Genomic DNA, 24,730 nt, shown 5'->3' with positions numbered 1-24,730 from the left:
CTTCCTTCCTCTCCCTCCCTTCCTCCCATCTTTCCTTCCTTCCTTTCTTCCTTCCTTCCTTCTGTCTATCACCAAATTCATACACCTGAGATGGAATATGTTTAATCCATGGAATGAAGTATAATTATATTTTCAGTTGGGTGATAAGAAATGATAGCAAACCAAAAATGAAACATTCTTTTAATTTGTGGAACTACAGACAAAGAATATCTGAGGTGTAAGCAAGTCTCTTTAATGAGATTTATTCTTTCATTCAAAACATATTTATGGAACATTTATTAAACATTTGAGAACTGTACTAGGTGATATTTTACGATTTCAAAACAACACGCACATGAGCGTATTTTTCATAGCATGCACCTGAGACCAAGTTTCCCATGTTTTATAATAACCAGTCTGCCAAGGCTACAACTCCCTCCTTTCTAGCAAGTAGTTTACAAGAGCTGACTTTGGTCTATCACAAATTGCTTAAAAAGATTAAACACACAGTCACATTTGGACATCTCTTGATATTTACAGAAATGCAAAAACTTTCTTAGAAAATTCATGAAATCGCCACGTCTTGAACAGTGAGTTTGTTTGACAGCACTCTTGGGAATCTTAGAGTCACCGGAATGGGGTGTGGAGAAGCCAAATTTGCCCCCTGGGGTGCCTCTCTCCCCAGGGACTTGCAGAATTGCTGTGGTTTAGAGACAGCTGGAAGCTTGACCCAGCTGGGACCGGTAGCCGATGCCAGTCCGATGGCCTCTGGAGAAACTGGCGGATTCTGAAATTGCTGTCAGGAGTCTCAGGTCTACCAAGGTCAAAACAGAACCCAGCTCTCCGTAAGTCGATCCAGACCTTACGTCAGTGTGACCTCTAAGTGCTGAGGCCCCACCCGGATCCCCTGAACCTGCATTTCTGGAAGTAGGCCAGATGATGCTTACAACCCCGGGAAGTTTGCAAATGGCCATGATGCCATGTGGATTACCAAATTCTCTTTAAAAGTAAAAAGAGTTGGGGCTCTATGATCAGGACTCTTCGTGGCTAGAAAGAATTCCCTGAGCCTGTTCTAATTTATGCTTAGTTCTTCAGAACTTAATTGAATTGGGTTCTGCAGATTAGAAATTGGGCAGGGAAAGTAGCCATTCATCTCCTCTTTAATGTAAGGACCCTTCCTTTCATTTACCTTCGGTATTTTCACGTCCATCCACTTATCTTCCCCCTGGAATGAGCAGTGAAGTAGCAACATAATCCAGGAGAAAAGTGTCTATATGTACTCAGATTTTACTCTGATGGTACAAAACACATTTTGAGAAAGAATTTTCCTGGGGAAAATAATGTAACTTTAAAAGAAAAATCAAAGGGAAAAAATTGTAGCCAAATAATTAGGCCACTAAAATGTATGCATTATTTTGGGGAAAAGTTTTTTTCTCCATTTAGTGAAATTTCTTTATTATTCACCAACACTCACGACTCCAAAAGTATCTTACTCTCATTCATCTATTCAAGATTATTTATTAACTACACTTTGTCAGGCAAATAACTGAAGTTTTATTCTGCAACTTGAAGAATTTAAGGATAAGTGAGGGGAATAATGGTAGAGCAGGAAAGGCAAGTGTTAAGACTGTGTACATGTTTTCACTCTCTTGATTTTGATGACCCACTTTTAACTTAATCTTCTAGGCATATCTATCTTTTAGGGATCCCTCCTTCAGGAAGGTGGGCGTCACTCAGTTCATTAGATCGCCATCCTTTCAGGAGAAAGGAAACTTTTGAACAACGGATGCCTGTTTCAACAGCCACTGCCAATGTTCTGAAAGCACCAATTTACTTTCAGCCATATAACAAAGGCCGATTTGCCTTCTTTCTAATTGATTCGATGGCTTGCTGGCACTTTTAAAACACATTACGTCAATCCTCAGACATCTTTTGTGATGGTAAGTAGTGATCTTTTGCTCTGGTGGTTCCAGGCACAGAGATGCTGCCAGCCTTCTCGAATCACAGTGAGTGTTGACACTCACTTCTCAAGGCAAACACTATATATATATAAGGGCTTCATCATCCTGAGACTCGATGTGTGGTCTCTCCCGGACAGAAGTCTCTTTTGTAGATGTGCCCCAATTCACTGTTAATGCAATCATATGTGCACGTGACTCCAGTCATTTGAAAGCGCATTGATCCTTTGTCTCACAAGATTTCCTACAGCAAATCTAGAAGACTAAGAACATTTCAGCTCAGGCCCAGTGGCTCTTCTTAGGAGTTTCCGAAGAACGTAGGCCCCTGAGGTGGCACTTTGACCAAACTGTTTCCTAATTAAATGGCTAATTGGTTAGTGACTGGGATTTGGTCCCAGCTTGGGTCCCTACCCCAGCTTGGGATTTTCCTCAGGATTCTGGGTCACTCGGGGTCCACTTTGCTGGTGCTCAACCAGACTTGCTCCAGAACTACTGTGCATAGAACTTATGCTTAATGTGCTACCATTCCAAGTAGTGAACTGAGATTTCTGCAAACATGTCCACATGTCCTCAGCAAGATGCGTAATGACTGTATCAGACTGTGATGATGTGTCAGGTACTGCTGCAGCCAACGCTCTGGGGATCCAGAGCCTGGCAGGTGATCCATCAGGCCACCCACATATGCAGGGCCTGCCATGTGCAAGTCTCCATGTTGTGACAGACTGGGAGAAATCTCACAGAAGCCCAGGGCTACAGCGGGCTTTCCTCCTCAAGGCGAGGGAGACGTTTTTGTGCACTCAAGACCTTGGGAGGGCACACATCTTCCACCTTGTTCTAGGAGTTCTTCAGTCCTTAGTAATTTTGATTGGCGATCCAAGCTAAGATATGCCCTCCCCGGGACTTGGCATAGAAAGAAAAAGAGTCACAAACAGAAGACAGCTATTGATTTTATGGGGATTTCCTTTTTCTGGGATGGAAGAAGCAGTACAGGGTTGTGGCCATAGACCCCAAGGATGGCTCCTGGGTGTGGACACGACACAGACAAGGCCCTGCTTTGTGCAAGGCAGGACACAGGAAGGTCCAAGACTCCATGCAATATCCACTGTCTGCCGCGGGGGCAGGCTCCTGCTCACTTCATCCGAGTAGCTGCATGAGAACAGTGCAGAAAGGGACAGACCGTTGAGCCAGTGAAAAGCTGGGGTTTTCCTTATCTCCAGAAGAAATAAAGTTTGGGGTTTTGGGTGGTTTTTTTAAGGAAGTGGGGACTTTTGGGGCACCTAGGTGGCTCAGTTAAGCGTCCAATTCTTTGTTTCGGTTCAGGTCGTATCCCGCGGTTCGTGGGTTCTAGCCCCGTGTCGGGCTCTGTGCTGACAGCCAAAACCTGCTTTGGATTCTGTGTCTCCCTCTCTCTGCCCCTCCCCTGCTCACGCTCTATCTCTCTCTCAAAAATTAACATTAAAGAAAAAAAATTTTTTTTTAAGAAGTAGGGACTTTTATGTATGGAATCATCCAAGAGCAGTATATTTACAATTTTTGTGGCCTCGATTGTGTTAATGAAGCTGTTATTCAAATAGAAAATGAAAACCATTGCACCGTGGAGCACACTTGGCCGAGTGTTTGGGGACAACGATAGCAGCGTCTATGCAAACAGTCGGAGTAGAATCAAGACCAGAACACAGCTGCTCGGCCGGACAGACGGAGCTGAGTCAGCCTCTCCCTTCAGCATGCACATCACCCTGGACCAGGACCCATTGTTGGGCAGGGGAGCAATGCCTGCCACGTTGCACATGATGTTGTAGACATCCACGGACCTGATTGGAGCGGCTCTGAAGTTGGATTTGAAATCTGAAAGAGAAAGGCAAGCAAACAGGTTGTCACAGCCGCTCCCTGGGCAGAAAGGGGCTGAGTCACAATACGGAGGAATGACACTCAGGCTCCAGGCAGCTTTGGGACCGGAAATCAGCTCTGCCAATGGGGCGTGGCCAAGTCACTGTGACCTTGGAAGGAGATGTGGAAGGGGTAGAGCTCACAAGAGGATGCTGCTTCCTATGGCTCATGGAGATGAGTTTCTTTAAAAGACAAGTCAGCAGACTGTCCTTGTGCGTAACTGTGGTGCCTTTCTGACAAGAGCCATCCTGGGGGGGGCAGCGGGGCATCTCCATTTTTGCTGCTCATTTCTGCAGAGCACTGGAGAGCAGGTGTGGTCGCAGAAGGTTGACTGTCTTGCTGAGCTCCCCAAACCCAATTACACGGTATGCTTATCTTCCAGAACATCTATCTAGCAGGGACTGGTTGGACAGGGGGCCCCATAGCCACTCAAGAATTTTTGTTTCTCATTTTCCTGCCCCACTGAGGTCCCAGGGCTTAATGGAATGTGAAACTGTACGGTTTCCTCTGTGCTAGCTAACTCAGAAGCAACAGTTTCTTAAGCAATGGTTTCTTAAAAAGCTCGGAAGATCAACTCAACATTCCGTGGGAGCCTTTCCCCGGCAGATAAAATACCTTAGCTGAGTGGAAAGCAAGCAAACTGGTATTGGGGTTCGGGACCCATGCGAAGCCTCCGAGAGCACTAATGGAGAAGAGTATTGTGCTTCCACCCAGAGGCGGCATCAAACTCCAGCAGGGACACGGGAATGTGAAGGGTAGGGCTGGCCCTTCGCAGCATGGTAAGTACAGAGGGATTTCAGTGGAGAGTGCACCTTCTCCTCCACAGGAGGCAAACAGGATGCTGAATGTTCAAACAGTAAGCGTATGAGTTCAGTAATGTACAGAGCAGTTTCCCTTTTGGGCCCCAAACCAGAGCTACACTGAGGTTGAATTCAAGAAGGAGATTTCATCCATCAGTAAAGGCCTCTCTGCATGAGCTTTTAAACCACGCAAGACTTGGAAAAGAAATGGGTAGTACAGGGGCTGTGAAGCCAAGTTTGCTACCTTAGAAAATAGTTCTTTATAATTGCTGTGCTAAAAGGATCCCACATACTTTATTTAAAAAGCGAACAAACACCAATGGCAACATAGTCCAGAAGTGCCAACAGCAGATCCTGCTCTTATGTTAACCCTGAAATTACAGATACAGAAAGAAGTTCTATTCAGAAAACTCTGCCACAGAGTATGCTAGAGCCAGGGCAACTTCCCCTGTGATGGCTTTTGCTCACTTGGGAGAATTAATGTTGACTTTGGTATATAAGGTTAATAGGCTCTACAATCAGCCCATAGCCACTTACTAGCTGGAGAAGCTCTGGAAATGGGTGTGGAAATGGTATGTAAACCATTGTTCCAGGAACGTTCTGTATGCTAAATAAATGGTAGTCGTTACTATTGGTAAACATGTAGAGTAAACACCCGGCAAGGGCAAGCTATGGATTGAAAATATGCACCCAGTACATTACTTGGAGAGTTCACTTTACTTTGGGGGCAGAAAGGATAAGGGATAAGGTAGCATCACCTCCTGGTAAAAAACCAGTTAAAATCCAGAGGCTCCCTGGAGGGCAGGATCAGGACTGCCCCAGAATCCCAGCCCTTCTTAGTATCAAGGCAATTACAGGTAGGTGTCTGGTCAGACGTCCCCAGAGAAGAATCAGCTGAAGTATGAGAAATCAATGGAAAGGTTGTCCCAGTGATGTGGAAACAACTCCCTCCTTCCGGCTTGCCAGGGGCCTGGATGTGATGGCCACACTGCCCCACCGCATGGTACCCGTATCCTTTCCACGTGTGTGGGTGGCAGACATCAGTAGACCCAACTTCTCTTTCCCTAGCCTTCCCTTTCCAAACATCCGCATCTTTAACACGTGGCAGGAAAAACTGAGATCAAGCTCTACTGACAAAGAAATATTAGAAAAGATTACCTTTTTACATCAAAAGTACAAAATTAAATCCTATGCACATAAGCAGCAAGGAGTATTGGGTTTTCTTTTCCATTCCATCTGGTTCATGGCTTCCTATTCTGCAGTGCTGGGACTTTGGACCCGATGAAGAGATGATCTAGGCTAGCATGAGAGCTTCTAGAAAATTCCAAAATAGCAAAACCAGATCCAGCTGGGGAGGACGTGGGGGCCAAGCTCCACTAACTCAAGGTGGCACTTTGAACCTGGATTGGGAATCCAAGGTAGTCCCAAGAATTTAAATTTTGTTGATACTAAAACTGTTTCTCCTGAAGACAGAGGTTCTGCAGGCCCACGCCACGCCTGGCCACCTTGGGGCTGCTTTCCGGGTGAGGCTTGCTAGCTCACGGGCAGCTCACTGAATCACACTCCTGCTGTCTTATCTTGAAACGTGGAGCTCTCCGGGGCAAGATTAGGTTGTTCAAATTAGAAAACTGGGATTAACCAGAGAGAGGCTATCTTCCAGAATTATTTCCTTTTCTTTTTGCTGGACCAGACTTACTGACTTCTAAAGCTGAATCTGGGCAGCCGCAATGATGCCCAGCTTCCTCCCTAAGCGAGAAGCGCATACAATTAATCAGGAGGGATGTACCTCTATCTCAATGTGCAGCTAGATAGCTATTAAAGGCCTCACTCTTTTTTTTTTTTTTTAATTTTTTTTTTCAACGTTTTTTATTTATTTTTGGGACAGAGAGAGACAGAGCATGAACGGGGGAGGGGCAGAGAGAGAGGGAGACACAGAATCGGAAACAGGCTCCAGGCTCCGAGCCATCAGCCCAGAGCCTGACGCGGGCTCGAACTCACGGACCGCGAGATCGTGACCTGGCTGAAGTCGGACGCTTAACCGACTGCGCCACCCAGGCGCCCCAAGGCCTCACTCTTAAATTTTCTTCTGAGTAAACAGTGTGTAAAGCTGTTCAATCTTTCATGAGAATTGGAGCCAGAAACGTGACGGTTTGCGGGCGGCTCTCAAGGCTGTATCTGCCTGGAAACATTTTTGCAATTGGCCCAGTCCATTTTCATCAGGGTCATCTATCTGTCTATAAAAGACTTAGGCTTTTAGTTTTAAAGGAGCATATGATGGAGGCCTTTGTTGATGGACAAACTCTCCCCACTGAATTTAACTTTAAGCTAATGCAGCTTTGAGTACTTTGTTTTAAAATTTTGGTTTGAGGCTAGATTTGCTTCTGCTTTAAAATATGCCTGAGACCCTTGCTTATAAACACTCCTTCAACTGACAACTGCTTTTGCATTCCCGATCTTATTTCTGTCTTCTAGGGAAGAAGAAGGAGATGCTTTTGAATGAAAGCCCTGATGTTTAATGTTCTCCTGTATAAAGGCTATGACCCTGGAATGTCTCCAACCTAATCTAACAGTTGACCTCAACCAAGTCCTTAAGGCTCCATCCCTCATTTGCTATGTTTTCAAGCTTTTTAGAGAATTAATGTTGAATTTCGTATAAGAGGTTACATCTGATGTGAGGCTTGGCCGACCAGAACACCCACCAGCTACCACTGGTTGATGGCAACCTGCATGGGCATGCTCTGAACTCTTTTAGGCCAATGTCGTGAACCCGGTTGGCCCTCTATGAATGTTTGCTGCTCCTAGTTCTGATGCTTCAGGATGTGGGAACTTGGGTCACATGTGGGAAAGGATCTGGACCGATGTGTTCCCCAAGGTCAGGAGGCCAGGGGCTCCTGTGACGGATGTAGAAACTGATGTCTCATCGTTCTCTTTTGTGGTAAGTAGAGTGGCCCAAGGCAGATGAAATGAGTTGGGTTGGCATAACATCTTCGTCTTGCTACAAGAAGAAGAGCAGACCTTCTAGGCAACACCTCTAACCTATAATTTGAAAGGGAAGCGTGGACTTTCATGGGCTGAAACATTCTGATCTATATCTAGAAAACAGCATTTGGAATATGATACCAGGGTAGGTTTATTATATTTAATAAGGAAAGTGGACAGTAGTAAGAAAGACTAGCTTATGAGCCAGTCAACTGATGGCTGATGGCTGTAGAATGCTTCTCTCCCTCTGCTTTTTGTTTTGTTTTATTTTGTTTTGTTTTGTTTTGTTTTGTTTTAAGAAAGAAGGGGATGTTTGGGTCGTAGTATGATCTCCACAGTGTGTGATAAACTTTCCCCAAATGTGAATTTACAGTCCTCTGTCAGTTAAAGCAAATGACCAAATAGACCCTCTCCATCTCCCCTCTCTTCCAGCCCTAGGAATTTATCTGGTCAAGGAAGAGACATCAAGGAAGAGAAAGTCATTCTGGCTCATTCTCAAAGTCAGTCTCAAGGTCATTTCCTAGCCTGGCCTTGAGCACATCCCAGCTTCTGGTTGGGCCCTAAACCGAATGACCCCCACAGGGGTGGGTGCTCTAGACAGGGAGGAACCCTGGAAGGCTCAGACCCTGTGAAGTGATCACATCAACTCTGAGACTCAACAGCTGTCAGCAACCTGGTGTCTGATAAGCTTTCCTGGACATCAGATAACTGTGAAATAACGTTTTGATGAATTAAGTAAAAAACGAATGACAAACATGTGGAATACATTTTCTTCACTGCACTCAAGATTTAAAATTTACAAGGAAAAGTATTTGGCCACATTTGCCAAACCTAAGAAGCATTTGAAAGCAAGCCAGCAAAAGATGTTTCATGGAGACCAGCTGGGTTTGCTCAGCTTTGCTCATAAAGAGGGTCCATAAAGAAATCACTTCAGCCTTTACTGTTCTATCAGCCCCTACTGGAGACACTTCCTTGGGAACGGAGGACTAAAAGAATTTGGTCAGCTCTTGCCTACCGGGTCCAAAGGCCAGGAAGATGCCCCTCATGTCCATGAGTTCATTGTCATAGCCATGCCACCCATGCTGCCAGCCTTCTCTCCTGCCAGTGCTGTTCATCCAAAATGGAAGTGACTCTCGATTCTGAAACCAAGCAAAGCAGTTACATTACCCTTTGTCCCAACCATCATGATGAGTGAGCATCTGGCCCAGACTACCACCCAGTGTGGGGATTTCCTTCTCAACATTCTCCACTGGGGTCATCCAGCCTCAGCTGGATCACTTCCTTCTCCAGGTAGCTCAGACCATTGGAGGCATGCCGGTAAATTGCCAGAGAGCTCTAATTATAAAAGTATTTTCTTACACGGAGCTGAACTGTACCTTGTGATCAGTTTTAGAGCCACTAAATATATCATGTTAGAGACGGAAGGGATGTTAAAGTGTATCTGTGGTATAGTAAAAGGTATATTTGGCTTTGGTCCCATGTTCCTGACCCAGAACTCCCAAAACCCTGGGCATGTCCCGAGTGACAGGAATTCATAATGAGTCCCTTTCTCCTATAGCCGAGTACATAGTAATGGGATGGCTCACTGCGGTGGGGGGCTGGGCAGCTTCAGGAGGTCACTGGAGGAACCAACCACGTGATGGGGGGGTTAAAAATTTCAGCCCGTCCCCTGCGCGCTAAGGCTGCATTCAGGCTTGTGGCCAACGATGGTCACACGTGCCTGTGCTGAGAAACCTGTGTAAAAACCCCGGAGGGCTGTGGCCTAGGGGGCTTCTGGGTAATTGAACAAATTGATGTGCCGGGAGGGCAGTGACCCCAAAGAGAGCATGGAGGCCTCATGCCTCACCCCCCCCAGACTCGGCCCCATGCCTCTCTTCCGATTGGCTGTTCCTGAGTTGTATCCTCTGTACTGAAACTAATCATAAACAGAGCACATTTCTGAGCTCTGTGATTCATTCCACTCAATTATCAAACCTGAAAAGGGCTGTGAGAACCTGCCAATCGCACGTAAGTATGGTGGCCCGGGGACCCAGGGCCCCGGGGGGCGTGTGGGGTGCGAAGAGGGGGCGGCCCGGTGGGACTGAGCCCCCTGGTGCAGGGGGCCGCTCCAACCCCAGACAGTCAGTGTCAGGACTGGGCTGAATTGCAGGACATCCGACTGCTGTCAGAGAATTGCTGGAAAATACAGAGTCTAATCTAATCACCTCATTTCTCTAGCAAACCTGACAAAACCCAGAGGCCTTTCCACCCCACACACCACCCCCATCTTTCTGTTTTTCTAGCTCCACCCTTGGGAGCAACTTGGGATAAATTCACCCCCTCCCCTCAAACACTTGAAGATGACACCTCTATTCCTCTTAGCCAGGGCTCTTACGTTTCCTCCAACAGTCTTCATCTGGGATGGGCTCCAGAGCCATCACTTGTCTGTCACCCTTCTTCCCTTCAGAACTCAAATTTTCTTGGACCACAGACGCTTACTTGTGAGACAACGGCTTAAAGAAGGTTCCGTGGGGCCTGAGGAGGCTGCGGCCAGCGGGACAGAACCCTAGCCCTCCAATGCAGACTAAACATTCTTTCCTGATATTCCAGTCGCCTTCCGTGGAACAGGGTTCGATACCACAGACATTGCAAATGCAGGAAGTAGACCGACTGGTCACGAAGGACGCTTGGACCCAACAGTACCAGCAATTTATAGGTTGGTGCGTCAGACTGGTGATAGTACCCTCTTGGGGGCGCCTGCGTGGCTCAGTTGGTTGAGCATCTGACTTCAGTTCAGGTCGTGATCTTGAGGTTTGTGGGCTTGAGCCCTGCATCGGGCTCTGTGCGGACAGCTCGGAGCCTGGAGCCTGCTCCGGATTCTGTGTCTCCCTCTCTCTCTGCCCCTCCCCTGCTCCGCACCCTCTCCCAGAAATAAACATTAAAAAAAAATTAAAGACCTGTAACAGTACCATCTGTTTACTTAATCAAGTGACATTCACTTCATTGTCGCCACATCCCGGTGTTGGATGATGTCATTTTCCCCACCGTAGAGTTGAAGGAACTAAGGCACAGAGAGGGTAAGGGTCACTCTTAAAGTCACACAGCTGTTGAGAGCCAGGGCTGGGATCAAACCCAGGTCATCTGTCTCCTGGTCCTTGTGCCTCTCCCACCACCCCACAGCCAGAGACCGCGGCGGTGCTCCTGCCGCCACTGACAAGGAGGTGGCCCCTGTCCCTCGCCTCTTCACCGAGTAGTGGCCAAAGTATAGAAAAGAGGTTTTAAGAGGGGATTCCAGTTTGCCAACGTTCTGCCTCCGTGACCCTGGGCGAGCTACTTTTCTCAGCTTCAGGCTCCCTGCTGGATGTGATAATACCTGCCTCACAGAGTTCTGGGAGGAGGTCATGACTGTGCCACATGCCTGACACATAATAGATGCTCAGTAAGTAGCCGCAGGATGGTCGCCAGATGTCGCTGGCTGCGGGGCGAGGCGCTCTGGTCCTGTGCGGCCGGACAGTGATGGCTGCGAGCCCCGAAGTCCCCTCTGCCTATTTAGCTGTCATACCGCCCTGCGCACACATCCAGTCTCACCCCATCAATCGCTCCCTGGCATGACCGCTTTCCAAATCACACTAGATCACTGACTCTCCGTTTCCTGAATTTCCATCACCCCTCCGCCTCCTTCTCCAGCTGTAGCTTGTATTTTTCCATGGGGATGTTTTTATTCACTTGTGCACTTCTAACCTGTTGTGCTGTTTGTTCTTGGTCTGCAGCGACGACCGCAGCACGTCCAGCGTAGCTCCGTCAGCTGACGTGAGTGAGGTGTCGCTTCCCCGTCAGGCTACCAGGCAGTGATTCCTGCAGCCCCGGGTGGCACATTTCGTTACTAAGGACGTCACGGTTGATGACCCCCGCAGGACATGTGTGCCCCATGACCAAGGGACCGATGAAAGGGAGATGCAGACCCATCACCTGACTTCAGAATATTCCAGTCCAAATTGCACAAGTACAAACGTACAGCCGCGAAAGCCTTGGCCTGAAGGTCACCGGGGCTCTGTCTGATCACAGGTTGAGTGCGTTCTTTTTTATTAAAGTGACAAAGTTGTCCAGTGAAACACCTCTTCTTACCGATTTGAAAAAGTAAGGACAAACTGGCAGCTTATGAGAGAAGCTGACCATGTCCCCTAAGTGACGGGACGGATTACGCTCCGCACGCAGCCTTGACTTCAAAATGGCATGTGGATGATCTTCTCCCTTCCCTTCCCTGGTGGCTTTCCCTGTCTCTGTTCCCTGTCTCTGTTCCACTTCCTCATCCTAGAGGCATACATATGAGGTCACGCTGACAAATGCGTGTCACGGGCCTCTGCGCCTCCAGAGCAGAAACCCCCAGGCTGCACGTCCTCAAGGTCCTGCTTGAGGAGAGCTGACCTCATCCTGACTCTACCAGGCCCAGGGACTGCCACATAGTACCACCTAGTGACGTCCTGGGGAGGTGCCCAGGCCCTCCAGACCTGGTCAAAGCTGAGACAGGAGTAGAGGAGTGGTGTGTGTGTGTGTGTGTGTGTGTGTGTGTGTGTGTCCGTGTGGAAGGAGGAGGGGAGCACTGCTAAGTGTGCGTCACTAAGGGAGCTGGGCCCAGGGCAGGGTGGGCAGCCCATTCCCAGGGCTGCGGGGAACACTGGTCCCGCGGCAGCGGGTGGCGGGAGGGCCCAAATAAGGTGCCTGCCCGGACACGGTAGTTCCCCCTAATGAACAGGTGAGGGAGGGAATCCGCTCTACGAAGGCCACGAAGGAACAGGGTACTGTTGGCGAGGGCAGCCGCAGGGAAGGGTGGGCACGTCCCTGTCCCCACGCACGTGGGAGAAGGCAGTGACTTAAGAGGCTGTTCGTTCCGTCCTGCAATTCGACGGACGGGCGGGGAGCTCCGGCCACCCTGCTAGGCTTTTGGGTGAAACGCCTTCCTTCACCTGAAGGAGCTCGTCTTCAGCGAGGAAAGGAGAGGGGCTACGGCTTCTGTCCCCATGCCCGCGCCTACAGGGACAGGCGGTGAGGCGGATCCGGCCCCAGGGCGCCTTTGGCCTGAGCGGAGGCAGGAGGAGCCCGCCCTGGGACTCCTGTCCGTGGGGGCGCGGGGTGCGTGTAGCGGAGGAGCCTCGGTGACGGCCACGGGTGGCTCTGACAGTGTGGGCGCGGGGTTCCCGCGGGAGCACGGCCACACGCCCCCCGCCCTGTCCCGTCCCCCCCCCCGGGAGCTCCGGGAGCGGGGAAGGCCGTGGTCGCCGGCTGGGAGAGCTCAGACAGCCTGTGATGGGAGGAGCAGGAGAGGGAAGCGGCCACGGGAGAAGTGTTGGCAGGAGCGAGGAGGAGAGAGGACCCGGAGTTCTCTGCTCTCAGTGCTGACAGCTTGTGCCAGTCATTGCGGTTCGCCAGCACCAGGGCTGCCAGACTTTCATTTTACTTATTTACTTTTTAATGTATTTATCTGGAGAGAGAGAGCGTGCAAGCAGGGGAGGGGCAGAGAACGAGGGAGAGAGAATCCCAAGTAGGCTCCCCACTGTCCACACGGAGACAGGGCATTCGAACCCGTGAACCGTGAGATCGTGACCTGAGCCAAAACCAAGAGTCTGATGCTTCACCGACGGAGCCACCCAGACACCCCAAGACTTTCAGTTTTAAAACCAGGACGGTCCTCGGCAAACCGACATATGCTGGCCGTTCTACAGTGAACACCATCTTGGAAATTTAAATAAAATCTTCACTATGTGTGATTTGTTCAGAACATTCCAGAGCTTTACGGGACCCCTCCTCTATACATGGGTAGGTAGCAGGGAGGGGACCCTCTTTGATGAGCCATTAAACTAGTTAATCATTTCTAACAGGAAGGCACCAGAAGTAGCCCCACATGGGGAAACACCGGGAGAAATGGTTATTATGTTTGCAGACTTGTATTCTTTTATTTGGGCGCCTGCACTCTGCTGCCGGCTCACCGTGAAAATGCCTGTCATCAGCTTGCTTGAATTCGGGAAGCCAGGGGAGTGTTTATGAGATAAGAGTTATAGTCTCTAGACTACATCTTTGTCTCAATCATCCTTAGAATTAAAAAAGAAAAAAAAAAAAAAAGTAATGTGCTCTGTTTACTCCCAAATCAGCAAACCAGTTAATGAAATTTGTTCAACACACGCCCGGAGGCATCTCTGAATTTGCCATTTCATGGCGAGTTCAGTCCTTTATGGTGCTGAGCTGGGAGGTACAGGGAGCACAATCAGAAATGGGGGTAGGGTTGGGAATGAGGGTGAAGGTAGAAGGAGGGATAGAAGGACAAGAAGAAGCAAGGAGCAGCCTGGACAATCTGTATCATTAGCTTCTGTTTGCACATGGCCAAGGTACTTGCTTTGGCAAAATCTCAAGGCATTTACTCGTGTTTTATCGTTGCATTTTCGGAACACGTTAGCGTGTATACCTCTCACCTCTTCCTTCCGACTTCCCCTCGGTATAGACCAGAAAATGGTTGCTAAACCACACAGAAAAATACTCCTAAGGAGGCAGGAGGGCCACCAGCTGCTGGGACAGCATCTGGGCCCTAGCTCTTGCCATGCACCCCAAAATGACTGTGTGGGGAGGCAGAGGACGCAGAAGATTTCCCCCAAGGCCAGGGGACCATTTGAGGGCCTTGTCGGCTCCTCCTGCTCTGTTTGACTTCCTGTCCAGTCTTCCCCCACTGGAGGCCACAGTGGACCCTCCTACCTTGAAACTTGGGAGCGCTCACTGTCTACACTGCTGGATCCCAAGCCTGGCTCTGCAGAGACCGCCCTGAGCTTCTGTTCGGACCTACTTTGGGGTATTTGCATTCAGTAGGTCAGGGTGAGGCAGGGAATATCTCTATTTAATAATCTCTCCCCACGTGGTTGGGACACATAGTCAGGTCTGGAAACCCACTCTCCCGGCACCTGTCTTGTGCTACGTTAAATTACCCGTTCCTTTCTAAGGACACTTCTTGTTTATACTGGATTACCATGCTGAGGTCTGAGTCTGTGTCTCAGGCCCTCTGAGCCTAGCAGCCTAGGGCCCCCCTCCTGGAGGGAATGCAGGGTCTCAGGGCGAAAAGAATCAGTCACGCAATCTGCTCACAGAGGACTGCAGGAACCAGTGGGGCCTTACTGGCTGATTTCATCCGGCATCCAGTCTCATTGGTCGGGGCCTGTGAGGTACCGGTGGTTAAACTTTTTTGACTACCACCCCTCCTCTCAACCGCTAAAAGTGTAATTCTTCCAGTGAAGCGGGGTTGGACACCCAAGTTTCTCCCCGATGAGGCACCTCACTGAATCTCCGGGGCTCTGGGGGAACACAACTGAAATCTGGTCAGATGAAAATAAGTAAAATGTGAACACCTATCCGAAGTGTGTGAATGGCTTCATAAACATAAATCTACTTTATGTTTATTATCCAATTGTAAGAGGAACCTCCCATGTGCCAGAAAAGACTAGAAACTTCTGACATCATCTCAGGCTGAAAGAGGCACCCGATGGTGTCCAAGTCAGGGGCGGCTTCACTTAAAACTCTCGTGGCAGCGACAGCAGGTTGGCTGGCTCGGGTGGTTTCGTTGCTAGGGTTAACTCTGAGCGACGGTTTCCACTATGGACCCGTTTCTTGGGTTTCCCCCGTGGCTCTCCCAAGAGGCTTCCTGTTGGCCTGACTCCTTGGAGGCCTGTGGGAGTGGAGGTCGGGAACACAGCAGTGCAAAGAGGTCTCCCTACCAGTTTCTCTCCCTGCATCTTAGGAGGCTGCCTCTTCCTAAAACAGAATTTAATTGCTCAGGCCCCGGGCCCTGCTCTGACCCTGGGAAGCCCTGTTGCCACACCCAGCCTAATCCTTTGAACAGAAAATGTCAGGGAGCAAAACCAGCAGGGATCAAGAGAAGCAGAATTCCCTGCAGGACAGGGAAGGGGTGGACAGCACAGAGCGGATCGGGCTCCTTTTTTCCTTTCCTTTCCCCCCAGGGCCGTGTTTACTGAAGTGTGCCAAGGGTGAGGAGGGTGTGCGTGTGCCCCCAGACGACCCGAATCCCCACCAGAAAGTAAGCAGCTCCCGGCGCTCGACAGCCGACTTCCTGAAGCCCAATTAGTCGGGCCTGGACAACACCACTCTTAGCTGCCACTAAAACTCAGAAACCACGTTTTCCAGATTGTCTTGATTTCCCAACATATTTTGGGGCCGTGCCTAACTGCCATTCGACCGAAGACCTTAGAATTGAACCTGGCATTTCACATCCTTTGCCAGTTTTCAAAATAAATCTTTCCTCTGGAGACAAATCTTGGCCTCCCTTAGACACTCGGGCCCGGATTACCTGTATTTCTCTCCACGCGGACAGGAGTGAGTCCAGAAGATCGGCAACGAAGTGCCATGTTTTACGGTCCCTCACCAGGCTGGGGCCGGCCCCCCTTTCTGAGCACCATGGCATGAGGTGGACGCTGTCCAGGACAGGCCACAGGACTTAGCCCTGAAGGGGAGGGGTTGGCGAGAGCTGCTGCGTCCCACACTTGGGCTCCAGCTGTGGGCTAGCTGAAGCCAGCAGAACAGCCATCACTGGTTTAAACGCTCTTTCCCTGTTGAAGTCTCTCCTGGGGCAGCTAATAAAAAGCGAAAAGGAAAGGCTTTCCTGACTCAGCCTTCCTCTCTGCTTACTTGGTTACCTACGAAGTGAACAGCCTGTTGATAAGCAGCCCGGAATCAACGGTCTTCGTATTTAGTAATTCATCTGTCAATTCACATTCCACAAACACGTACTGAGCCTCTGTCATGTACCGGGTTCCACGGAGGAAAAGGGAGGTGAAGATGCCACAGGCCTGCCTGCGAGGAGCTTATACTCCAGGAAGGAAGAGTCCGAAAGCAGACAAATGAATGTAGCAGGCAGGGGAGAGAGTCCGGCTTTTATGAGAATTCCACGCTGGAGGAAGTTAGGGGGGAGCCGGGTGTTTCACAGGACAGCTGGTGTCTGAGCTTACGGACAGGTGGGAGTCAAGGAGGAGAGGGCACCCCAGGGGCTCTGACTGATGCTACCGGGGCCTGCTGAGCACAGGCTGATCTTTTAGGTACAGGTATCCCCTGCTTTTTGTAAGTTCGAGTTACACAACTTTTCTTTTACGAAAAGAGCTGCATTAATAACCTGCTTTTGCTGACTGAAAGATATTCAAGGAGGATTTGTTTTGGGAAGAAAAAAAAAAAAAAAGACGGAAAGTGAACACAGTGTTCAGCATCGGTTTTGCAGTAAGCCTTTACAGAGGCAGCGCGTACCTGAACAACTCCTTCCCTGGAAACCACCAGAGCTTTGAACCCCTCCTGTGAGCATCTGGGCTTCGTGTCGATTTGCTTTGTGCGTCCATTAGCAAGAGGTGACCTAAGGTATCAGAAAAGCCTGAGAGAGGTCATTTTGGGGGGGCCTGGGAAAGCTCATAAGTTTTTCCAAATAAATTAATGGTAATTGCTTCTTTGCTTTGTGCCGTTTCTGCTTACGGAAGCTGTCACAGGAACGCTCCGCTTCCGGATAGCGGGGCAAAGCTGCATGTGGACGGAGGAACGGACGCGGAGGGTGGAAGGATGCACTTGAGTTCGGCGGAAACTACCCTCAGTACCTCCCCGCTTTGCCTTTTCCCGTGTTGTTCCTGACGTTCCCATATGCCAAGGACATGCAGCATCACTGGACCTGCCTCCTGAAGGCAGTGGGACGACCCTGTCTGACCAAATCCGTTGCGTGCGGGCGCCCCCTGGAGGACAGAGGGGGGTGGAGCATGGGTAAGTGAAACCTGGGGACTGGACAGTGGGGGGGGGGGTTCCTGAAGGGTTATGGCCTTTGACCCCTGGCAAGCACAAGCCAAGAGGTTTCCAGGGGACAGTGACCAGGTCTTAGGGAGCAGAGGGGGTGGGGACATCAGTTAGGAAGCTCTTGAAGAAAGGAGCCTGGCAGGTGTGACAGGCCAGGGCTGGACCTCGGCAGGCGGCCTGGATTTTTCTCCTCTTCGTGTTTAGTCCTCTGCCCCCCTTGCAGGAGGGAAAGGACTGGCTGTAGTCGGAAATCCAGTCCAGATATTGAAGAATGCAGGAGCAGAAGCAAGCTGCGGGGAGCCACTGGCCAGGGAGCTTGCTTTTTCTGCAGCAGCAACAGCAGTCACACTGGGTAATTGTGCAATTCTAGGTGACAAATTAAATCTGTTTCCCTGTCTTTATCTTTTTCAGTGACAGCTCTCTAAGTGACCGTTAAAAAAATGAGCTCAGTTAAGTCTTCCCATTAGAGCAGCTGCCTTGGAGTCTGCAAGGCTTACATCGGTAGCAAAAAGTTGGTGTTTACATGGGAGGGGCAGTGTCGCCAGGGAAGCCAAATCTTGCATGTTGCGGCATGGCGGCCAAAGACAGGCAGGATGGGGAGATGCGGCTCTATTTTATTGGCCCCAACCAGCACCAAATCGTCCTGACTCAGCTGTTTTTCTAATCGTGTCTAAACCAGAAAAAAGACTCCTCTGCTATCCACACCCAGAGCCAGGGAGACGGCTTTCCGGGCTGAGAAGCTGGTCCTGCTGCAGACGCCAAGTGGGGTTTAGCTCAGAAACGTCATCACCTGTGCCCCGCACTGCCGTGCAGGTGACAGAGCAAAACACAACGTTCTTTTACCACGTGGGGAGAGCGACAGCCCAGCTCTGAGCAGGAGCAAAGATACAGAATGGAGTTTTTCGATTCTCTGCAGTCAAGGAAGTATAACGAACAACAGAAAGGTGTAACAGAAGAACGTCTAAGACAGCAGGGAAACGGATGGACATGCGTCTTTAGGGTTTTTCAGAAAACAAAGAGATAAAACCCTATGTTCTATCAAGGGAGAATCAGAAATTCTAATTTTCACCTGTGAGTCTTGGGACAAAAATCCATAAATTCAAGGAGGGGAGTAAAATGAAGGCATTCATTCAATCTAGGAAACTGAGGTACAAAAAGGAGTCACTGAAAGACACCTAATTTCTTTCAGGACTCAGGGACGACCATGATTTGCCAGGGAAACATTTCATGGTTTTATGTTACTCACAGACACTGTAAGTCACACTAAGGTAACTGAGTGTGCCACCATCTCTGAGCTGGCTGCTAGGAAGCTAGAGTGACGTTAGTGTCCCACGTTACGTTGTGGTGCGTTACTTTCAGGACTAACAATATCCTCTACGCAGACTCATCGGGAGGGACAGACGCAGTAGCCAGGAGGTACTTCATTCAGGATAACTGTTATTATTGTTGTTGACCAAAATTTTAAGAAGAAATGTTTCTTCATGGGTTTATTACCTGCAAAAGGTGCAATGACTGTATTCGTGTCCTTGAAACTGTGGGGGAGGAGTCGTTGTAAAGTTTCTAGTGAACCAGGTGTGGTCAATGTCGATTCCTTTTAATAGCACCGGTCAGTACTAATTAAAGCTGGGTGAGTTAACAGTGATGGTCCCTGTATTTGGTGGGTCAACACTAATCTTTCCAGAATCTTATTTTTTCACATCCTGTTTATCTTACTTCTGATTTCATTCTTAAAAAACAAAACAAAACAAAAAAACTCTCTGCTTCAAAATATTTAAAAAATCATCTCAAATTTCCTTTTGGAAATAATTCTATATTTTTCAAAAAGGTTTTCAAGCGATTGTCCATCGTTAAACATTCTTCCTTTCTGTTCTTGTGGCTTCTTCCCCCACTTCTTAAAAGCATACAGTGAAACACTGGGCGGCCCCTGTTAACTGATTTAGTTCTGATTTACACAAACATATGTATGCGTATGTGTGTAATCATGTGATATGTACAAAATATAACATAATGTAACACAGTATGCAATATGGTGCATAATTACCATGTGGCTCGCCCTCAGAAGACACGTGATTTGACCGGCTTCCTGCAGAAGAGCAGATACCTGGACCCTCAGTGCAGAGGGGAGGGGTGTTGGGAGGTCGGGGAGGCGGTGATGAGGCCGCATCAGATTTGTCACCGGGCTTTGTGAGCGGGCCACCGCAAGCTAGTCACCAAGTTTGTCCTCATTCTCCTCTCACTTCCTCTTCCTTGTGATCTAAGTTTCAGGGACTCGTGTGCCTCATTCCAGAGCCTCTGTATCACTTCTGTCTTGCGACTGTGGTGCCTTGGTCCACGCTGCAGCGTATGTTAGATCTCAGGACCAAAGCGGACTCAAGGCAGGAATTTTCTAGCCACGCTGCTGAGTTGATGGATGAGACCCAGGGGGAGGCTTGCTAGTGGGGTCTGGGCAGAAGCGGATGTACAGTGCAGTTAAAGAAGCTTATGCATCAAGGCTTCTCACTCTCGTGGGTTTCTTCCAAGTCCCTACACCTAATTTTATATTTATAATTATGTATTCTTTTCTTAAAGAGAGACAACCCCCCCAAATTTTATAACTGTGAGAGTCCCATGAAACCAGTATCTGCCCCTGATTCTGGGATGTATTTTTTGCTCCCTAATAAAAGTAGGAGACATACGAGAAGCTACACCCCTTCTTTCCTGCTTTGGGAGAACCTGCGGGGATGTGATGCTCGGGGCTGCGGCAGCCGTCTTGTGACCCTGAAGGGAAAGCCAAAAGAACCACAGAAGAGCTGACTCGGGGCCTTGATATGATGGACGTGATTGAGCTGCTGGATGAGCCAACCCTAGAACCGCCTACCTCCAGACTTCCCGTTATGTGAGGTAGGAAGTCTTTACTAGTTAAGGCACAGTTATTCAACTAGTCTGTGGCTTATAACCAAGAGCATCGTGCCGATACCTCCAGGTCCCCCCATCGCTATGTTTTAGTCACTCACTGAAGCAACGTGCATCTCCCTGCTGGATGTGCTACTGCCACGATGCGCACCTTCTAGAAAGCACTTACAGCTAGAGCAGCTTCACTGTTGCCCATCCTACCCAACTGGAGGGGCTCAGGGCCTCCCCCATTGGAACTGAGACGGTACCTCGGCAGTTGGGCAGTGTCTCCGGCCTCCCCACTCTTCCCACTAAGACTGTCTTCCCGTAAATTACTCCAGATCACCTCGGTAATCCCTCCCTACCATGAGCCAGCTTCTCAGTGCCCTTGCCTTCAGCTAACTATGAGAAGGTAAACAACAGATGCAAATAATCATGCAAAGACACGTGTGACAGATAACCAGATGGACCGTCATCATCTCTTTGTTTGAGAAACTCAGCAATTCCACCAGAATTTCCTAAATTGAGAGAGTTTCAAACTGTAAGCTCTTGTGAGTGGCTTGCCAAGTTGGCTTTACGGAATAAAGTCGTGCAGGCACCCACCCAGCTGACCCAATTGGCTGCATGTGTGTTCAATGCAAAGCTGCGAGAAAATCATTACAAATGAAAATGCCAGGAGCCTAGAAGAATCACGCTCCAGGTAAATGTCAAACGGCGTGATAAAGTGAAGAAGCATTTTGGTTCCCAGAGGAGGGGAGCAGGAGGAGGTAGAGGGACCTTGTTGGAAACTTCTACAATCACATGGTGTGGAAGCCAAAGTGTGATTAGACAGCCCAGCTTGGCCTCAGGACCGTGCAGACTGACATCTCTAACTGGGTCTGTTTTGTTTCCTCGGTGACCAGATGCTTCTCTTTGAGAGCACACAGGAATGACTCAGTCCTCCTGAGTCACCGATTTTCATGCCAGGGAACCCCCATTTTCCCACACCTAGGTCCCTAGACCTCCACCCATTTGCCTGACCAGTGTTTCTGCTGATCACCGCCTGCCCTCTCTCCGGCAGATAACTCTAGTCGTGCGTCCTCATACTTCACTGATGTCGACCAACGGCTCCCATGTGCCAACACCTGCCATTCTCTTTTGCCCTGTAGTCTGGGCTGTCTGCAAGCCATCCTCAAACTCAATGTCTGTGGTAACCCACGCACACCCTCTTCACGAACCGATTCTAGACACGTCTTGACCTTGGTTTCCCTGAAGGCCAGAGCCTTCCCACACTGGCCCGAGATCAGAAGCTGATCCCCGAGCCTGGAGAGCTTGCAGTCCAGGCCAGCGAGCAGGAACTGCTGACGTCATTCGTGCACGAGGCAATCAGAGTTTGGACCCCAAAGGCAAGGTCAGCTCCTCGGTAAAATCAAGTGGGCCAACTGGGGACCTGGATCTGTGGGGTTTTGTTTGCCGAACATTTCCCTTCAAGGAGAAAGCAAAGCTGAGCCCCTCCTTGGTCTTCATCGCCCTAAAGCGATTGCTTTGGTTCACGGTAATCGTTCTGCTTTAAACCGAATAGGTTACAGTGCAAGCCTGGGTAATCGAGTTAAGGCTAGTTTGTTAAAATATAGCAAGTCTGGAGCCAGGAAGTCTAAATGTGCCTCTGGGGCCAAGTCTACGGTTTGTGTCCACAAAGTCACCTGACCAAGACTTTGGAGTCTCTAAAGTAATGCCATGAAGGACACTTAAGTGAAAACAAAACATTTTAAGTGCAAAAGCTGCGTAATTATTTACCGTCAGCTGTTTGATAGAATTTGTCTAGTGAACATAGTGCCATAATTTTATAATTACCTCAGTTATGAACCACCCTTCATCAGCCACTAAGGTCAAAGGAGAGACGAATTTCCCTTTCTTGTAATAGAACCTGCTGGGTATGGCTTCTTTCTCGTAGACGGTCATGTGTTCCACTGCTCTCAGCTTGTTATATACCTGCAAAGATAACAAGAATGGCCAGTTTTGCATTCTCTCTCTTAACTCCATGTGAGTATTTACTGGACCTGGGGGAGAGGGAGAACTTTATAGACCGGAGAAAGAAACTACCAAAACACCTGACAGGTCTGACTGCATAAAAATGAGAAACTTCTGTCCGTCTCAGAAAACAAGGTGACTTTATTTAGTAAGGCTGAAGATCACATACCCCCCACCTGCCAAGTTAGCTCTAGAGATCTAGTGACAACGCTTCATAATTGTGCACCTGTAGACAGGAAGAGGGATTTATGCTGCAGACTGGAACGGCCCAAATGCCCAGCGGCAGCAGAAGGGAGAAAATGAATGGAGGTGGGGGTCTGCAGTGGAATACTATACAGCAACGAAGATGGATGGATTGTAGCCTCATAGAACACCTGGAGACGCCTCGGGGATCTCAGTTTGAGAAAAGAAAGCAAGCTGCAGACGAATACAGACAGGACTGTTATTATTACCTGAGCTCCGAATAATTATAAAACTAAAGACATCTATGGTAAAACCATAAAGAGAATTAAGGAAATGATACCTTATAATTTAAGAGAGTAGTTTCCTCCGAGGGGGCAAAAAAAGGGTGATGGGGTTTGGGAAGACATACAGGAGATACCATGAGCAGTGGTCATGTGAACATAAGATGCCCCTTTATACTCTGATATTTTATAATAATTTTATAATAATTTGTCTACTCAATAGTTAATACACAAATTACAAAACTTGTGTATGTCCAAAACTCTATAGTAAAATTAAAAGGCAAGTGAGGAGTTGGTCTGCTTGATGTTAAATACCACTAAGATCAAAGAAAGAGGATTTGTTCTTTGACTTGACCTAGAGCACGTCTTACCTCCACCTGAATCTTGAAAGTTCTAGTGATTGTCTGCCATTCACTACGCTACTCATTTCATGATGAGGGTGTAAACTCTGTACTTATTTCCAATATTTAGCAGCAGCTGAAACACTTATGGCCAACATCCAAATCAACTGGTTGAGCCGGACTTGCTGGCCCTTTGCCAAGTCGGGCATATATTCCTGGGCAGAACTGAACATAGAATTGAGTTTATCAACGCAAATCTGGAGTATAATTAGCCTTCAGGCTGTTTAGCAGAGGGTTTCTGATGACCCCACTTGACTTCCTACGGGAGAAAAGCCACGGTTCTTAAGGAAAGCGGATGCGTTTGCACACAGATTTGGGATAAGCGAAAAATCTGATGACATACAGCAGAACTCGCAAACTGTTGTGTCCGTCACGTGACAAGCCGTCACCCAAACACAGCCCCCACTCGCAAACGACCCACCAACTGCTTCAGGCGGCTCGCACCGCCTGGCTCCAACGCCGCGCTGGAAGAAGCTGTTCCCGGCCCGCAAGCTGCCGGCGCGCAAGCGTTCTGGGGGCGGCGCGTCCCTGGGCGCCAGATGGGAGCTACGGATGCTCTTCCTTGCCAAGAAAGCAGAACTTCCTCGCAAGAAGCCGTTTACTGTGGGACCTGCCAGTGTGTGGAGCACGCGTCACAGCTTCAGACCGAGGGAGCTCGTGCGGACACGGCAAACCGGCTCGGCACCTCCGCCCCCTGCGCACGGAACTTGACAAAACGGGGCGTCCACCTAGGAAACGGGACAAGGCTGGAGGGGGGGTGGCGCTGTTGGGGACGGTGTTGGCAACCCCCAGACAGACAGATGGTGGGCGTGTATGTGGCAGGGGGCCACGGGGCCCAGCGGAGAGACCCCGGCCCGCTGTGCGAAGTGCTCCATCGATACCGACGACCGTCCATCGCCGAGTAGGTCCCTGCCGTGGGCGGAGGCACCGGGCCGCCCAATGCCTGTTCCTGGCACCTCCACCGGCAGCGGCCCCAGCCTCCCCGGAGGATGAGATCCGCTGCCGGGTCCAGAGCAGGAAGTTCTCCCTGGGAGCGGGCAGAAGCCCCAACGCGTACACTTAAGGGGACTAGGGCGACGTGGGGCGAAGCGGTCGGCCAACGGTTCCGCTTGCTCCTCACTTTCTCGTCGTGATTTAGCAAGAACTGCCAGATAATGACTGCGGAGCAGGGTAAGGAGAGGTCCAGTCCTCTCTGGGTGCTGAGCTCCTGGAGGGCGGTCCCTGTGGGGAGCACGCTGTGGGGCCTCAACACGCCCCCCTGAGAACGACCCCTCGCGATGGTGATCGCCGTAACAAGGGACATGTACGTCGTCCCTGGGGTGGGTGCAGCCTGCTTCCGTGTGTTTCGCAGCAGCCCGGGAGGCGGCTGTGACGACACCACCATGGGCCCGGGCACAGAGGCAGCAGCGGGGCCAGGTCAGGGGGGCCGCGGGACAGCAGTCCGCGCCAGGGCTGGGATTTGCACCCAAGCGGTGTGGCTCCTTGGATAAGGAGCTGACCCGTGGCACACAGGGCCTCGGCCTCTGCTCGTTCATCACATCCTTATGTCCACGTCCCTGGTGAAAACAGATCAGACTGGCAGCTTT

At 49.5% G+C, this 24,730-nt stretch overlaps 1 protein-coding gene and 1 long non-coding RNA gene across 3 annotated transcripts in view; one reads left to right on the top strand and one right to left on the bottom strand.

Moving 5' to 3' along the window:
• Positions 1-209: 209 nt before the first annotated feature.
• The window catches only part of ENPP6 (ectonucleotide pyrophosphatase/phosphodiesterase 6), a 144,974-nt gene continuing 120,453 nt past the window's right edge, over positions 210-24,730 (bottom strand). Inside the window, exons 6-8 of the mRNA XM_060652895.3 lie at positions 22,103-22,240; positions 8,619-8,742; positions 210-3,782 (exon numbers count right to left, since the gene is read on the bottom strand). Of these exons, the coding sequence (XP_060508878.1) occupies positions 3,577-3,782; positions 8,619-8,742; positions 22,103-22,240 (468 nt within the window). The 3' untranslated portion in view covers positions 210-3,576. The remainder of the gene's footprint in view (positions 3,783-8,618; positions 8,743-22,102; positions 22,241-24,730) is intronic.
• Positions 3,777-12,593, top strand: LOC132691522 (uncharacterized). 2 transcript variants are annotated; one of them, XR_014137651.1, is made up of 4 exons: positions 3,777-4,603; positions 7,097-7,559; positions 8,036-8,920; positions 10,050-12,593. It is a non-coding gene; the product is annotated as an uncharacterized LOC132691522 (long non-coding RNA). The 2 variants fall into 2 exon arrangements; XR_013554989.2 differs by having other exon boundaries at positions 7,097-8,920.

The sequence above is a fragment of the Panthera onca genome, chromosome B1 (assembly GCF_046562875.1).
Source record: "Panthera onca isolate mPanOnc1 chromosome B1, mPanOnc1 haplotype 2, whole genome shotgun sequence".
Classification (NCBI taxonomy): domain Eukaryota; kingdom Metazoa; phylum Chordata; class Mammalia; order Carnivora; family Felidae; genus Panthera; species Panthera onca.
Note: the sequence above shows the minus strand (reverse complement) of the source record. Positions and strands in the feature narration are given on the sequence as shown.